The following is a 16,090-nucleotide window of genomic DNA, read 5'->3' on the forward strand; positions in this document are numbered from 1 at the left end:
CCGTGCCTAGCCTATGTTAGGAACTCTCCCGACCCTAGTCTATGCCAGGGGTATTGCAGTCCCTAGCCTATGTCAGGAGTGTTCCCATCCATAGCCTATGTCAAAAGCGCTCCTTTCTGTGGTCTATGTAAGGGGCCCTTTCGTCAATATTCAGTTCATTGCTGTGTCAGCCTTCGATGTTGGCTTTAATGGAATGCATTGGCAATGGCTTCTATTTTGCAATGAGCCGGTGACTGTCACTCAACAACCAATCTCAGTTGGCATCCTGTTTCCACGTATTTACTAAATAACACAAAAACACAACCAATTGCTGCAAAAGAAATGGTACTATTCACCTTACACATTTGTACCTTTTATGGCCGGGACTTGTGTGCCAAATCTTGCCCCGAACTCAATCATATTAATCATGATTCATGTAAATAAATACCACATATGCCATAACACTTTAAATATATAATTATTATTGTGATAATTGCACATTTCAAATTACATGGAGACATTTTTTTTCAAACAAAGTTTGAGTATGTTAAACACAAAATATGAACAAAAAATAAGAAATAATTAACTCATCTTCCAATCGTGTTGTTGAAGATAATGGAGTGGGAAAAGAGTGAAGAGGATAGAGATGCAAGTGAACAAAAACCCAGTGCTGGAGGGGAGAGAAATAGGTGTCTCTGAATATGGTGAAGTCAAAGAGAAAGAAAAATGAAAATAAAGGACTTCGTTTCTAAGTAAGATCTAAGCCAGATTTTCTCACAACAAAAGAAATGGTAAATTTACAATTTATAAAAACAATTCTGGGTATTGACCTGTTACACCAGAAACTTATTTGTGTATACTTTGGGTCCAATGTGTATACATACACATACACATATAGCCTGTGTTATGAATTCAAGGTTAGTCTGCTTTTTACAAATGCAGTATGAGATCGGGGTATATAAATAATTAGTCAAACCAATCTGTTCTTTAGTTCCTACTAATATATTTGTTATATATATTGGTATGAAGGAGTCCATAAGTTTAAGGAGTTCAGTTCATGGATTCCATGTGGAAACCCCCATTGGGTCTGCCAACGCGTATAGGGGGAATGTAATGAAGAAAAACCAAGAAGGTGTGCTTCCAGACACTCTGTTAGTTCCTAAGGAAGGGAAAGTTGTTCATCTGTCCAAAATTCAGCTCTAGAAGCAATTTCCCCTTAGTGTTATTCGCGTTTCGGTGGTCTTGTGCTGCCACCTTCATCAGGGCGAATTCATGGTACCCTATAGGGAAAAAGGACAAAAAAGAGGTGGATAGAATTGAAGTCTAAAAAATGTTATGCTAAGTGGCAAATTTGCAGGCTTGAAATCACATTTTAAAAACGAGCTCGCTATAAGATTTTAGAGAAGTTTTGCATGTTGCACACGAGTTCTAGGTCCCCCACTAGGGGTGGGAAAAGAGGGGGATTTATCTTTTCACACCTCGAGGGGTTTGGGGCAGTCTCAAGAAACGGGAGACTGAAACTTCATGCTGATCCTCGCGTCTCTGGCGACCTTGCGGAGGGGTGGCTGGGGCACCTGGCGTGCCAAAGGCTCTGGGGTACGGGAGGTGCTAGTGTGATAATTCTGCGTCGTTTTCTTTAACCTGCATTGGGGTAAATGGAGATATGTTCACTATAGATGCTCCCGTGTTTGTAAAGAGCTTAATTCAATAGTTGTGGTGTCTTGCAGGGATACTATTGTGGGAGAGAAACAAAAGGGATTCGAAAAACTGGAAGAAATGGGTAATATGAAGTGCTCCTACCAGGAACTTCCTATTTTTTAAAATTCCCCTGAAATTACTGTGTAATTGTTTCCATGCGCAGAAAAAAGCGCGTTGCCGCGTGCCGGCGTTACCCATGGGCGGGGAGAGCCGTGGGTGACTGGATGAGAGGTGGTGGGTGGGGGGGCTTACCTCAGGCTGCAGCAGCATTGATCACAGTGGACTGTCCGCTGTAGTCTGCGTGCGGGGGGAGTGCTGTGTCTTTCAGCAAAGCCCGGCTCGTCAAGCCGGTTGCTTAGCAACAAGGAGCTGATATCGTCAGTTTCACGTGACCCGGAAGTTGCGGGTAAATGACGAAGAAGAAGAAAAAGAGGGCGATTGCTCAAAGAGAGAGACCAATAGGTCCGCCAACTGGGGGGGTGTGAGGGTCCATGACGAGGTCCCTCTGTGCTCAATGTGAAAGCACATTGATGGCTCTTGCAGACGTGTTGATGAGTCATAATGAGGTGCTATTAGTTACAAAAAGGTATGGCACACGAATTAGGGTGGCGCCCAATGTAGGCATTAATTAGAAAGAGCTTTCCCTACTCAATGGCTGCTGTAGCGGCATTGAAAGCCGATGGGATTGATGCCCAGACTCGTGCTGTAATACGGGAAGAGAGAGATGCGTGTGTGCAGTGTAATGTGCACATTTAATCACACCGAAGTGTGAATGCCCGATGTGCACAGGAGTACTGGTCTTGTACCTACATTGCACACTGCACCGTTGCAGTGGCCCTGTAGGGCAAAACCAGGGGATTTACTGCGGACCAGGTCTAAGTGTAGGTGCACTACTGCACGATACATTTCGGTTACTGTGTCCCATGTGTGGACATACAGTCTTAATAAAGTGACACACACATATAAAAGTAGAGTTTCTAAGTACTCTGCTTCCTACAATGATGATCAGAAATATGGGTGGATGGGCCTTCATGGGGTCCCTAGTGCCTCCTGCGTTCCCTGCCCGAGATGTGCAATTTAAGCAGGTTGATCTCATGATGGAGCGTAGTGTGAATAAAGGATGGTATTGTCTCTCGATTGACATGGTGTTTACCGAGCAGCTGCCAAAAGCATAGATGGCAGCACAATGGTATATGATATGGCGTTTATAACACGCCTATTCACAAGTGTTTCATGGTGATGAGGCATCAGTTTATACGTTGGAAAAGGTATCTGAATGGGACATTTGGTTGATGTGGTGTCTAAGGTGGTACGAACTGTTCATTCAACCCATTCTCCCATCTGACCAAACCTATGAATCCAGCGACTTTCCAATCTCAAAAGGCGTTGTTGTGTTCCTGAGCCTGCTGTTAATTTCTCAAGGACCCACCATAGTAGTTCATCAGGCATGTGTTTCATGTTCAGGTAGTGTTGAACCAAAGGCGAGGTTTCATTCTTGCAATGGATTCTCGATCTATGCTCCGAGATGCGAATGTTGACACTGCATGGTCTGTCCAACGTATCGTAAGCCACACGGGCACTCAATACAATATACTATTTGCGCAGATTTGCAGTTTCTGAAGTGTTAAAATGTCCAAGTTTTATTGCTGAAAGTGAAGCTCTGCATTTATTTTGTATACTTGCAAGCTACACACGAGCCACATGGGTGGTGCCCCACAAGGGGTCTTAGATTCCAAGGTCCTCCTCGAAAAGTTGTCTTGGTAAAATTGGATTGGACCAGAAATTCTCGGATGTTGCGTGATCTTTTAAATGCAAAACGTGGTTCATTTTCCTCCGGAAGATTAAGTTTCGCCAGAGGCCAGTATTTTCGGATGATGATCTTGATATTGTATGTGTGGGGGCCATGTGTGAGTAAACTTGTTGGTCTGGTGTATTGCTCTTCTTGCTGTCTCTCTTGTGGTGTCAGAATTGATTCTCGGCACGTAAACCTCACCCGTTTCTTAGATGTGGTAACCAATTTCTTCAGGTAGCCTCTGTATTTCGGTCTTTCACTCAGTTCTGCCGCATTGTTATACAAATCTTCCAATTGTGTGCAATTTCTGCGTAACCGCAAAAATTGCCCATATGGTAGATTTTCCTTAAGATGTTGTGGATGGTCGCTTGTATAGTGTAACAGTGTGTTGTGATCGTTGGTTTTCTGTATAGGTTACATATCAGTTTTCCCTCTTTGTGACTGATTTTTAAGTCTAAGAAATGTATAGCTTGCCTACTGTTCCATATTTAATTGCATATCTGGGTCTTGATTGTTTAACCATATGAAGAAAGTTTCAAGTTCTGCCATGCTGCCTTCCCATATGAAGATGATGTCGTTGATGAATCGTATTTACTATTCTTGGTTGTGAAGAGGTTGACCTGCTGCGAAGCTAGCTCTTCACTTGGTTGCTGGTGGCAGAAAATAGATGAGTTTAGCATTCAGGTATTTAAGATTAATTGAAATTGAAAACGTATATTAGTTGACATCCTATGTCCCCACAGCTATTATTTATATTTTCATTATTAGTTTTAGAGGGTTCCTTTCCCTGCATTGGTGGTCAGTGTCCAAGATGGGACCACTAAATCCAGGGAAGCTAGATTTGTTGCAGGAGCCAGGTTTTGGGTGATCACCACCATGGTTGCCAGCTGTGAGGGGTCCTGGCTGCAAGACCAAGAAAGGCGTGCATGTCCACCTGGGTATCACCTGTGAAAGTAGGGCGTGGTGGACAGGAGATGGTTATGGCCTTCTGACAGCAATGTGTTGAGGTTTTGAAATGAGAAAAGGTCACCTATTTTTAGTTTTGGCTCCGAGCCAAATTTAATGTTTTACATGTGTAGAGATGAGGATTGGCATAATGGAGGCAAATGTATTTTGTTGGTGCTGTTTGTCTACATTGTATGTGTCACAGTTGGCAGCCATTTTAGAGTCAGGTATTTGATATTACTTGTACTGGCAAAGGTTTTTTAAGGTCTGGCTCTGCGCATGAACTTTAGCTAGCTCCACTGCCAACTATATGGCATTATCAACTACAGCTGACAATCAGCAACCCTCTCACCTTCCATGGTCGACTCTAAACAGACTGCGAAAGACACTTACCAGACCGTGGTCGTCCTTTGCCAGACCAGCCTTGGTTGATGATGGTTGACCATGATCATCCTCAACTATATTCATGCCAGCCACTGTCCCAATACCTCTGTCTGGGACCTACGAGGGTGCATGTGCGAGCGAGTGAGCACTTCCCTTTAGGGAACTGCTCTCTTTGGCCATTGGCGATTCGGGTTTCAAGAAAGGAAAGTGCTGGAGGGATGTTGCTTCAATTCAGGCACAGAGGGAGAGGAGCAGCATTATTCCGGACTCCCTAGTGCCTGCAGATGAGAAAAGATAGAAGGCCTAAGCCAACACAGTTGTCTTAATCAGCTTTGAAGATATATACTGCATTTGATAACGACTAATACTGACATTGCTTTACAAATTCACTTTCAGTGGAAGAAAGATGGACGGCTGCAGATTAATGGTTTTCCAGTTAGATGACATACTCTGCATTGAAGGTGAGTTGGTCTGATTGTGAACATCAAGCGTGGCTCACATAGCAGGGCTTGGCTTCCTAGTGGGGTGCCAATGTTTGCAATGTTGATCAGGAGCGGATTCGTATCGGTGATCCCATCGGTCTACACCGTGTAGAAGGAATTCTGTCCAAGATGAGTTACTACTGGGGCGAAATTGGCCTGTGGTCGCCAGCCTCTTTCTGAATCAGGATCCTGACCGGAGAAAGGAATTTGTGTTGCATCAGCAAAAGTGAAATTCCCCCTACGGTTCCCCTTTTAATGGGGCAGATGTTATGCAATCGAGAGGTATTTGTGGTGTTAGCAAATACTGAGCTGGATGCTAAGTAGAGTTGACCGAGTTGCAGCTGACGGGGAAAATGGCAGACTACATGGGACTGGGGAGCTCAGGGAGTTAATACCACCCACTTCATCCTATCTAGATCATTTGAGCACAGAGGGAATATTGCTGCAGATTCAGCAATTCATTTACATTGCTCCAGTAACACCCTGTATGATTCAGTGCGCAGCAGCAAGATCATCAGGTGGGGAGGGTGCTTTTGTAAAAAGGAGCCACACTGTTGCCGCCCTTAGCTCAATATCCTTAGGTGCGTAGTTTTATCCAATGCACAGGCCCCTTAAAGAGCCAAAGCAGCAAATGGATGATGTCTGCGTTTAAGGGATGACAGATGCCTCCTCCCCTTGCCCTGCCTTACCCAGCACTTACCTAATTGCCCTCCATTCAGAAACCCATATCAGCAGTATTCCCCCCTGCGCTGACACTACCCATTACTACTATGTATTAAATCATCTGTTTAACACTGCCCTTTAGTGTTAGGGATGATAGTTCAGGGGCAACGTGCTCCCCTTGGAAGCAAGACGACACCGAGCAACACATGTTGGATCCCCGGGGTCTGCGTTTAGAAACATCTGGGTATTAAGCGCGTTATAAATTAGATTTGTCCAATTGATATCAGTGCGGTTTCCCAGTCCGATGATCTATTGCTCTGATAGCACAATGCTCTCTTGTTTATTTATCCCATTGTGTCTTTCTCCTAACCTGCTCTGCTTGGTTTGAAAACAACTGGAAGGCTCAGTCCTACTGTGTCAGCAATTTACTGTAACAGAGTCTGGCACTTCCTTGGGTAGCAGCCAGTGCCATGTTGTTCAAAACTGAAGGTTGATGGCTGGAAGGTTTTGAATCAATCATAGCCCATGGCGCTACATTCGGAATCCCTCCCGACATATCTTTTTCCAGCTTGCCAAGCCATTACCGAAGGGGAAATACAATATGCAAATCAGACTTGATTCCACCCCCAGAGATGGCAGTCCAGAGAAAACTGCTGTGTCACATGCCTTCTGCATGAGACCACAACCAACCCAGATAATGTTTCAGACTCATTTGTTATCTGCAGTGTATATGTTGCCTCTAGGTGTGGATCCAAGTCTGGTAATACCCTTCGCACTTGAGTTGACATTTGCAAAACTGGAAGTTGATAGCTGGAAGATTTTGAATAAATCAACCTTTATAAAAATAAAAAAAAAGGATGCCCTCTGCAAGAAAGAACATGGCATGATAACCTGTTCTGTGGGAATGTTCCGACTCAGTCCGCAGCCGCATGTTTTAGCTCACAGTACGTTTCACTTTCGCATAGGGGCGCCCTGATCTCTTTTTGTATATGTAAAAGGAACTTGGGGTTGGTCACCCTAAATTACCATCCAGACGTGGACCCCCTGGCTCACTGTGCTGAGAGAGGCACAGCTCCACCTCACTGATGAGGCCCGATTAGGCTGAAGCACGTGTCTGGGGTGGCTGTTGGTACTCTTGTTCAAAGGAGGATTGCAAAAGCATTTCGGTGCTGGACTGCTCAAGTGGGTGGGGCAAAGACTGTTATGCATATGGTTATTCCTCCTTTGTGAAAGGTACAGTGAGCAAAAACATGTGGCTGCGGACTCTGAGTGGGTACGTTCCCACAGAACAGGTTATCATGCAGTGTTCTTTCTTGCAGAGGGGAGCCCTTACCTCTTTTTAAATCATAAACTTTGGCATTGCTCGGGGTAACCCTCCAGGCCAGTGTTTTTCAGCCTGTCGTGCCATTAGAGAAGGGGCAAGACCATGTGAAAATTAGGGTTGGTAAATCAACATTGACGGAGATAAGCCAATTCAGGCTTGGTCTCACCCCTTTTGTAATGGCTTGGCAGGCTGAAAACCGATAAGGATTGCCCAAAACAATGCTAGAGGTTATAAATCATTGAAAACCGCCCAGTGATCATGCTTCCAATTTTGCTAAAGTCTCCCTAAGGGGGGGGGGGTGGTACCCAGAGGTGATACTCAAGATTGCTATGCCCAGAGACCCAAGCTACACCTTACTGACCTTGGCCAACAAGGCTGAAACATGTCTGGGGTTGCTTGTGGTCTTGTGCAGAAGGGGTATGACCCAGCAGTTCGGGCTCAAGTGCCCGCAGGAGGGGCTCCATGTCTGAGTTGCGTATGGTTTTTTCCCCCATCTGTAATGGCATAGCAGGCCGAAAAGCGATGGTCAAAAGTGTCGCTGAGACCAGTATGGGAGGTTATGATTAATTTTAACTCTGCCAGCTACCGTCTTCTAATTTGCTAGTAGGGGCCAGGAGATAGGTGCTGATGTCTCTAAAAATGAAAAATAGATGTATTTATTTGCTTTTTTAAAGCCATCGAGGTGCTGTTACGGAATATGTCTTAGTTGCGTATTTATAACGTGCTTGATACCCAGAGGTTTCTAAGCACGGACCCGGGGATCGAACCTGTGTCGTCTTGTTTCTAAGGCGAGCACGCTGCCGCTGAGCTGAGACAGCAAAAGTGTGAAAGAGAGCAACACCACCAGAGTATGAAGGGGAATCTGAAAGAAAGAGGGAATGGCAATAAGATGGAGAGAGAGCAAATGCACACGGTGGGTATTATACAGCATAAAATACCTTCTATTTGTGTAAAACCTGGTTGTTTTGATTAGCTTATGTTTACTATTATACAGGAGGAGGGCGCAGACCACATACTTTAAGATCATATAGTAAAATGGAGATGATCCTGCATATAGATTTGGCTTCATATTTGAAAAACACACTCCATCTTTAGTGTTATAGCAAGTCGTATTTCTTTTTTTAAAATAGAAATAGCATTTTGTATGATACAACTGGAAGTGAATCTTTTTTATTTTGAAATATATAATTACACTTTTTTTTTTTCTCCCCCCCTTCCTTTTCTGACTGTTGGTGAAAAACAGAACAACCGGAAGGTACCATTTTGTTAAATATATCATGCTATTAAGAGCATGCAATTGAGTCTTTTAATTGGTGATCTGCTATTTATAATATTCTCCAAAGGTAGAAGGTGGATATACATTTTCTAATCTTTTCCCCCTTTGGTCTCTAGATGGTCTGGAAACAGATGCCTTCAAGTACGATCGAGGAAGTCTACCGTACCTAATTCTGGACTACTTCAATGATACACTTGTGGGCTTTCCCGAGACAAGCTCTGCACAATTTCAGCCTGTGGTGGAGAGCGATTCCAAAAAAGGTAAATGATGCTCATTTTTCACGGTTGCCTGATCCCAACCTTTTTTTGCCACCTTCCAACTCTACTGCTATCTTCACTGCTGCTTTTCCCCTTCATGGGGTGCCACACTGACAGACTTGTGATTGGACGTCACCCGTTGTCTGCAACCTGTCAATATCTGTAATCATGGCTGACCAATAAGGGAGCAGCAGTGACAGCAACAGATGCAGGGAGCTAGATAATTCATGGGTAGCCCCGAACCGAGGGTTCTGGCTTGGCGATAAACACCGGTAATAGAATAGCCATGTACATCTCATTCTCTAATGTTGTGAGACAGGCATGGTGACGAGAGACACAGACTCAGAGTAAGATTTCAAAACCTTTATTTAAATTTTGAGGGTTGGTGTAATACCTAACCAGACCTTGCTCTAAAGGGATATTTCCCTGAAACAATGCTTCTAAGGGCCATTGGTGTCAAGTCCAAAAAATGTCAGTCTAAACCTATGCTTGTCCTCACTCTATACAAAAAAGTGTTGGTGGATCTTTTTTTCAAAAATGGAAAGTAGTTTGTTCAACAGAAAAATAGGGAAACCAAGGTTGGTTTCCAGTGGCTTTCTTGCCTGGTGTGGTTTTAAGCTTATCCAAAAATTTAAAAAAAAATTAAAAACAGGGTTGCTTGGTGGACCTTCGCCACATGGTCCCTACAGTGAACTCCAGTACCTTCAGTGTCATTAAGTTCCTTGGGGTTCCCTTCCCCAAGCTTCACCTTATTCAAGGTTCAAGCACCATTAAAGAAAATGTATCGCGGTTCTCTTCCCAGGGTTCCCTGTCCTCACACTTCAGTCTTTTCCACACTATAAAGCAAAGCAGTAAGTCTACAATTTAGCTGGGACTGCCAGGGTTCCCGTGCCCAGGCCCCTTTCAGCTTTCAAACACAAAGTACATTTCATCAGGATGTACTTTGATTTCTCAAGTAGACCTCTCAGGGCTCCCTTCCCCAAGCACAGGCCTCCTCCAGCTTTCAACACAAAATATATTACAGTTGCTTTTTACTTTCTCAGGGCGCCCTTCCCCAAGTTTAGGCCTCTCTAATTTCAAACACAAAGTCAGCTGGCCAGGATATGCCTTTTTCTTATGTAGAACTTATCTTACATACACTTGGGGTAGAATCGGAGCCTTTCAAAAGTGCCAGGCTTTTTGCTTTTTCCTCAGTGCAATGACTCTGACCCTTTACCCCTCTCTTTATTTCGAACTTGCACTTTCCTTGGAACCTTTTATCTTCAGGTGTTTATTGCGCATACGTGCATTGTCTTTTTTTCTTTCACTTTGGGGTGCACGCTTGCACTGTTCTTCTCCACTCTACTCCTTCTTTGCCTCTTGCACCTTCCTGCTTTAGCCTGCTTATTTTACCCTTCTGTTGGTTCCCTTACCAGATCCTAGTAGTGCACCTTCTCCTTGGGGATCAAGGTCGGACTGGGACAAGAAATAGGCCCGATTACCCAAAAATGTGGCCCACCCCTCGCGACCCTTGACCTCTGACATCACCGGAAGTGATGTCATTTGACCCCACCCGAAAGTGACATCCCAGGAAGCGATGAAACACAACCTTTCACTCCTTGACAAAACAAGACGTTGCATCAAATGGCATTGTTCCTAAGTACACTACGAAAACAAATGTAGTTATGATTTCACTAATGTGATATTCATTTCATACAAGAATGGATCACCATATGCATCAATAAGATCTGTGTGTGTGTATAGATCCATATTATCAAATGACTGAATCCAAGCAGACGTCCAAGGCCAAATTATGTTATTGTATAGCACTTATGCTAAGCTCTTTTTTATAGAACAAATATGCATACAATATCACCCAACCTGTGTCGGTACTCATTTATTGACCTAAGAAGGAAGAAAGGGTTTTTGAAAAGAAAAAAAAAACTTCTCTTTTTGTTACTTTTCAGATTTTTTTTTTCCAAACCGGCCCAGGCATGGCCAAAAACCAAAAACCGCCCCCACTCCCCAGGGACGATTTTGGGCCGGCTGAGGGGCCAATCCCACCCTGTTGGTGATCCATTGTGCACAGTGCAGGTTCAAGCCCCTGACGTCCACTTATTGATTTTACATGGCAATACCCCAGTTATGTCATCCAATCATGTTCAATTTATAATCACAATATCTAAGAAGCAGCCTCACATGCACCATATGCCAACCTCCTGACCTGCAAATACCCCACTTATGCCATCCATTGCAGCTAAAACTTAATGTGCATGGTCACTTAAGAGTACAGTTATCGACCACTGTTTGTTCGATCAAAGTAAAATGCGTCAGGCAGAGACTGTCCAACATTCTTTGTTCGTACTCCTCAATCGCCGGAAGCAGCATAGATTTCATCAGCCCCCAGCTTGCTAGCTCCAGGCAGGTGTGTTTTGATCAGGGGTGGACTGGCTTATAGGGACCTCTGGAGATTTCCCGGTAGGCCTCTGCACCATTGGCATCTTTTGTGTAGTATTTGCAAATGTTTCAGGGCCTCTTTTGGCTCCCATTCCAGCTCTGGTTTCGATGGCAGAGAGGTGGGGGGGGGGGAATTGATAGGTGGGGGGAGCTACATTTTTGTGAACGACCTTGTACAAGGTAAGGAAACAGATAGTGCAGGCAAGAGTGGTGAAGCAGAATCAGCAAGGTGGGTACAAGAAGACTGCGGGCTGGGAGACAGGGCTGTGAGGGGCCCAGGGTGTCTGTAAGGGCCAGTTTAATGTAGGGTATGGTGATCCCAATAAGGTAGGTAATGGAAGCAGTAAATGGTTATTTCAGGTCAACCTAGCAATTCTGAAACTTTCAAACACACAAGGTCGAAAAAAGGGGGAATGAATAAATATGTAATCAACTACGAGGGCACAGTAAAAGCGTGGTCAACAAAAACACATAGTCCAAGCCAGGCTGACCAATCACAGTGCGACTACCCCAACCCTGGCAGATCTGTGTGAGCAGACAGAGAAACCGGCGCAGGGAAGGAAGCCACTCGGATGTTCAGGGTCTACTGGGAAAATGGTCTCCTGTACAGTGAGCCCAAGAATTATGAGGCAGGCGCAAGGCCACTTTTGGTGGTCCTCCAATGGCACAGGGGACTTGGCTCACAACATTCTGTCGGCAGGTGTGAGAAACCTGAAGGTGTCTCACGCACTACTCCCCAGGTGACAAGGACACGGACATTGCCATTGGGTCCAGTTCCCGGGGGTGGACTAGTAAGGAAGGATCACGTGGGGGGGTCCTCGGGAGTGGAACCGAGACACCAATTGGTGAGACGTGGTATCCCCCTTCTCATAACACCTTTTCCCCATCCTACCCCGTAGGAAATTTGAACACTCAAACTCCCCTTCCCCCTTTTCTGACACACTTTCGCACTCTGCGAAAGACAAACGCCCAAGCAGTCTACCAGACATGTCCCAATACAAGGGTCAGGCAAAGTCAGGCAATTTATCAGAATCACACACACCTGACAGCCCTTTTCCACAAGGATAAAATGTGGAGCATGAGAGCACAATATGAGCAAGACAGACCACGCAATGACACAGCTATCCAGACACGGCAGTTCAAGAGGAGAAGAAAGGCGGCAAGACTGGAAAGGCTGACAATGAGAGAAGCAACCTTGCCCTTTCCAATAGCCCGTGTGTTGCAGCAGATGTCAACAGTACATGGAGCATGTCAACACTGATGAGCAGGACAGAGCGAGACACCTGCTACCGGCCTTGACTCCCGATATGAAGAAAACCGAGTGGTTCATCACAGCTGGTGAGTCGAGGGGAGAACCGATAAAGAAACTGAACTGTGTTGAACAAAAACAACAAACTGCTGATTGCGGAAAGCATAAATAACTGTTAATGTGAAAGGGGAAAGCCAGCTGCAGAAGAGCAAGAAATCACATGGGTGCTCACTTGAGGAACTCTGTACGATTACCTGATTGTTGAAACTACTGTTGCCAGAAGGCCTTTGTACAGGCGAGAAGAGGGTCAAAGTGGTCATACAGGGGTCGAGTAAAATCATATGTACAGGCGAAAGTCTTTGACCGGCAGATGATCGTAAAGCGAATCCTACATTGTAAGAAAAGTGAAAAGAACAGTGTGTTCACAAGAGTGAAACCAGCAGAGGGTTGTCCACAGTGAACTGTAAAAGGCATTAAGATTTGTGAATATCACAAAGAAGATTGTGTAGAAAGCCATAGTGAACCCGAAGGAGGGAGGCAAACCATTGAGAGGGATCTGAGCCCAGAAGAGAGGAATCCAGGGGTTGGAAACCATTACCCCAACAGCACGTGAATGCAATCAAGAAATCGTTTTTGAATACAAACCAGGGTTAACCAGATAGAGGGAGGCAGTTATTCGAGGTGGGCCTGAGGCCTGGAAGAGGGGGGCCCAAGGGTCAAGTGCAAACCCAAAAAGGAACTTTTTGTTTATTTTATTTTGAATTTATCAGGCCATCGGAAGCAGGAAAGCTAACCTCTGAAGGTCCTGATATCGGCAAGAACCATTTTGGGGATCTGAATGCCGGAAGAAGGGGATCCCGGGGTGAAAATGCATCACCCAATGTACCATTACAAAGGAATTTTTGTTGTTATGTTGAACACATCGGGTCCTCAAAGGCAAGATACTTTTTACAGAGAAAGAGACTTGGCCATTGACGGTCCTGATAATTGAGAACAGAACTGTTGTCTCATGCTGGGAAAGCTCTGGCATGTGCTGTACTCCAGTCCTGCATTTTCCTGTGCTCAAAACGTAGGGAAGGGAGACCGCGATTACTGCATCCTGACTTATTGGTGCACACTTCTTTCTTTCCTGTGAATCTCATACCACACTCTTGTATTTAGCTAAAGGATTGGCAATAGGTTTTTCTTAGTATATGCCTTATTTTGATTTGATGGTTGTAGCTTGCTGCCATTTTAGGTTTAGATTAGGCATTTTTCCACCATACCTATACAGTTTAATAAAACACCCTTGAACTGTTATCACTTGTGTCAGTCTATTCTTGATACCATGCAATCCTTTCTTACATATGGTGTCAGACGTGGGATGTGATTCAATTGCTAAAAAAAGAAAATGTAAACCCATGCTAATGTGATACCACCAGACTGGGAAAACAAACTACTTGACCTCCTTGATTCTGACCGAGTATCCATGCTGAAAAAGGTGGTGTTCTCTGTTACGTGTCCCACCTGGTCAACAGGATCTGTTCTTTAAAACTCAAGTACTACTAGATACCCTTCCTCTCTCTCTCATTAGAGCATACAACTGTGGGACCGGATAGTCCTGAAAATTCGACCCGTATTTTTTCCTTTATTAGACCTAGTGCTTTGAACTCCCTCCTTCAGAACCTTGTTTTTTTTTTTTTTTTTTTTAGCTACCCAGTCGTCAGTTGGAGGATCATGCGGCTTAGGGATTAATTTACTGCAACCCATTACTTTGGCCAAGTCAGAAGAATCAAGATGATTTTGAGACCTTGTCCAATGGAGTTGAAAGTAGTTTCCTTTCCGATTCAGAACCATCCACTGAGGTGACCCTTACAACCCCCAGAAGAAATGTCCGACCTAGCCAATGTCATTGCCCAGTTGGTGACCCATCAGATGCAGGCTGAGCTTAGGCTTCAAGAAAATCTCACTAAGCTAAATGAACTACAAGCAAGACCCTTACTACCACAAGGGGTGCTTCCAACATATCTTGAAGGCGAAGCATTAGGAAATGTTTTCTTGAACTTCGAATGACTAGCTAAACAACTAGATTGGGGAGAGAGTCTTAAAAGATGCTATTTAGCCCCTCTACTAAAAGGCGAACTACAAACCTCATATCGGCTATTAAATCTTGCACAGGGAGCCACCTTTTGATCCATCAAAGAGGGACTGTTAAAAAGAGTGGGGGGGGGGGGGGGAACTGCAACTTTTATCGGCAGAAGTTGAGGGCCATTAGGTTGAACCCAGGGGAAAATCCCTTAGAAATTGGTGAACGGGTCAAAAACACTGTGGCCCTGTGGATCAATGACAACTCCTTAGAATAACTGACAGAGATTATCACCCTAGAGCAGTTCACTAACTCTTTACCCTCTATTTGCAAAAAGCTGTGCTACAGTTCAACTGACATACACTAGCCATAGCCATGAAACTGCACAAAACCATTCAGACACATGTAAACATTTCCACTCGGCCCATCGTTGGGAGGAACAAAAGGATCCACGAACCTCAACCTCCGGGAACAGATAAACAAGTTGGGTCATTCGGAAGTAAAGAGGGTTTACCCCGGGATAGAGTGGAAATCAGAAAATTTAATCCAAAGAGGAAAGCAGAAGAGAGGAAATAAAAGGAAGAAAACACTTTCAGTCTCTTTTTCCTGTAGAGAAACGGGACATTTAGCTAGGCACTGTCCCACGAATATCCGGGACGAACCTATTGTCTAAAGGGCAAAGAGTGGGGAAGAACCTGAGGAAGAGCTGGATACCTTTAGCATCTGTTTATGTCAACCCCCTACCAAGTTTTCTTATGAAAAAGCTTGGGTAAACAGGAGACTGGTAAGAGCCTTAATTGACTCGGGCAGTAGACAAACTGCTATACAGGCCCGGGCCGCTCTACTTCAACCAGGAATCTGGATAACGCAGCCCTAGTCAAAGTTACATGTGTACATGGAGACAATGAGGTGTACCCTAAAATGCCTGTACACATTAAGATCCGGGGTAAATCCTGTGAAGTATCATCAGCCATAATACCAGGAATAATACTGCATGAAGAAGTTATTCTAGTGAGGGATTTTCCCACATTCTCTACTCTTTTACAGGAAACTCCAACTCCATACAAAGACTTCCTACCCCAGAGTTCTTAGCAGGCACATTATTATTCCCACAACTCTCCTATATGAAACTGTGATAACCGTGAACCTGTGGACCCCAAAACAGATCCGAAAACCCAGTTCATAGGTTATTGTAGAGAAACCTGTAAAACAATTCTACCTTTAGCTACTTTGACCAACACCAAGCAGTGGAATATGCAAGATTTCCTGGACATCTCTCATCCCTCTCCTCTTCCAGGTTTTGACAACACAAGGCCTGGACAAAGAACAAGCAAATCCACCTCACATAAGGGAAGGGTATGTGAGAAACATGACGGTGTCTTACGCACTAGTCTCTGGGGATCTATCATCCAGGTGGCCAAGAGAAAGCCATCGCTATTGCATTCAGTTTCTGGGGGTGGACTAGTGAGGGAGGATCACCTGGATGGGGGTCCTTGGGGAGTGGAATCGGGACACCGACAGATGGGATGCAGTATCCCCC

The 16,090-nt window shown here is 44.6% G+C and overlaps 1 protein-coding gene and 1 long non-coding RNA gene across 4 annotated transcripts in view; one reads left to right on the forward strand and one right to left on the reverse strand.

The window, feature by feature from the left end:
• LOC138487730 (uncharacterized) overlaps nt 1-2,031 on the reverse strand; it is a 187,402-nt gene extending 185,371 nt beyond the window's left edge. The window contains exon 1 of the long non-coding RNA XR_011274531.1: nt 1,930-2,031. This is a non-coding gene — a long non-coding RNA (uncharacterized lncRNA). The remainder of the gene's footprint in view (nt 1-1,929) is intronic.
• The window catches only part of LOC138487729 (interleukin-18-like), a 142,992-nt gene that overhangs the window by 92,110 nt on the left and 34,792 nt on the right, over nt 1-16,090 (forward strand). Inside the window, exons 1-4 of one of the 3 annotated variants that reach the window (XM_069614275.1) lie at nt 2,126-2,263; nt 5,195-5,259; nt 8,511-8,522; nt 8,660-8,803. In XM_069614275.1, coding sequence (XP_069470376.1) covers nt 2,169-2,263; nt 5,195-5,259; nt 8,511-8,522; nt 8,660-8,803 — 316 coding nt within the window. In that variant the 5' untranslated portion in view covers nt 2,126-2,168. Of the gene's footprint in view, nt 1-2,125; nt 2,264-5,194; nt 5,260-8,510; nt 8,523-8,659; nt 8,804-16,090 lie in introns of those variants that run through there. The other 2 variants (XM_069614276.1, XM_069614277.1) reach the window with 2 other exon arrangements.

This window comes from Ambystoma mexicanum, chromosome 9 (genome assembly GCF_040938575.1).
Source record: "Ambystoma mexicanum isolate Mex_15411 chromosome 9, UKY_AmexF1_1, whole genome shotgun sequence".
Taxonomy (NCBI): domain Eukaryota; kingdom Metazoa; phylum Chordata; class Amphibia; order Caudata; family Ambystomatidae; genus Ambystoma; species Ambystoma mexicanum.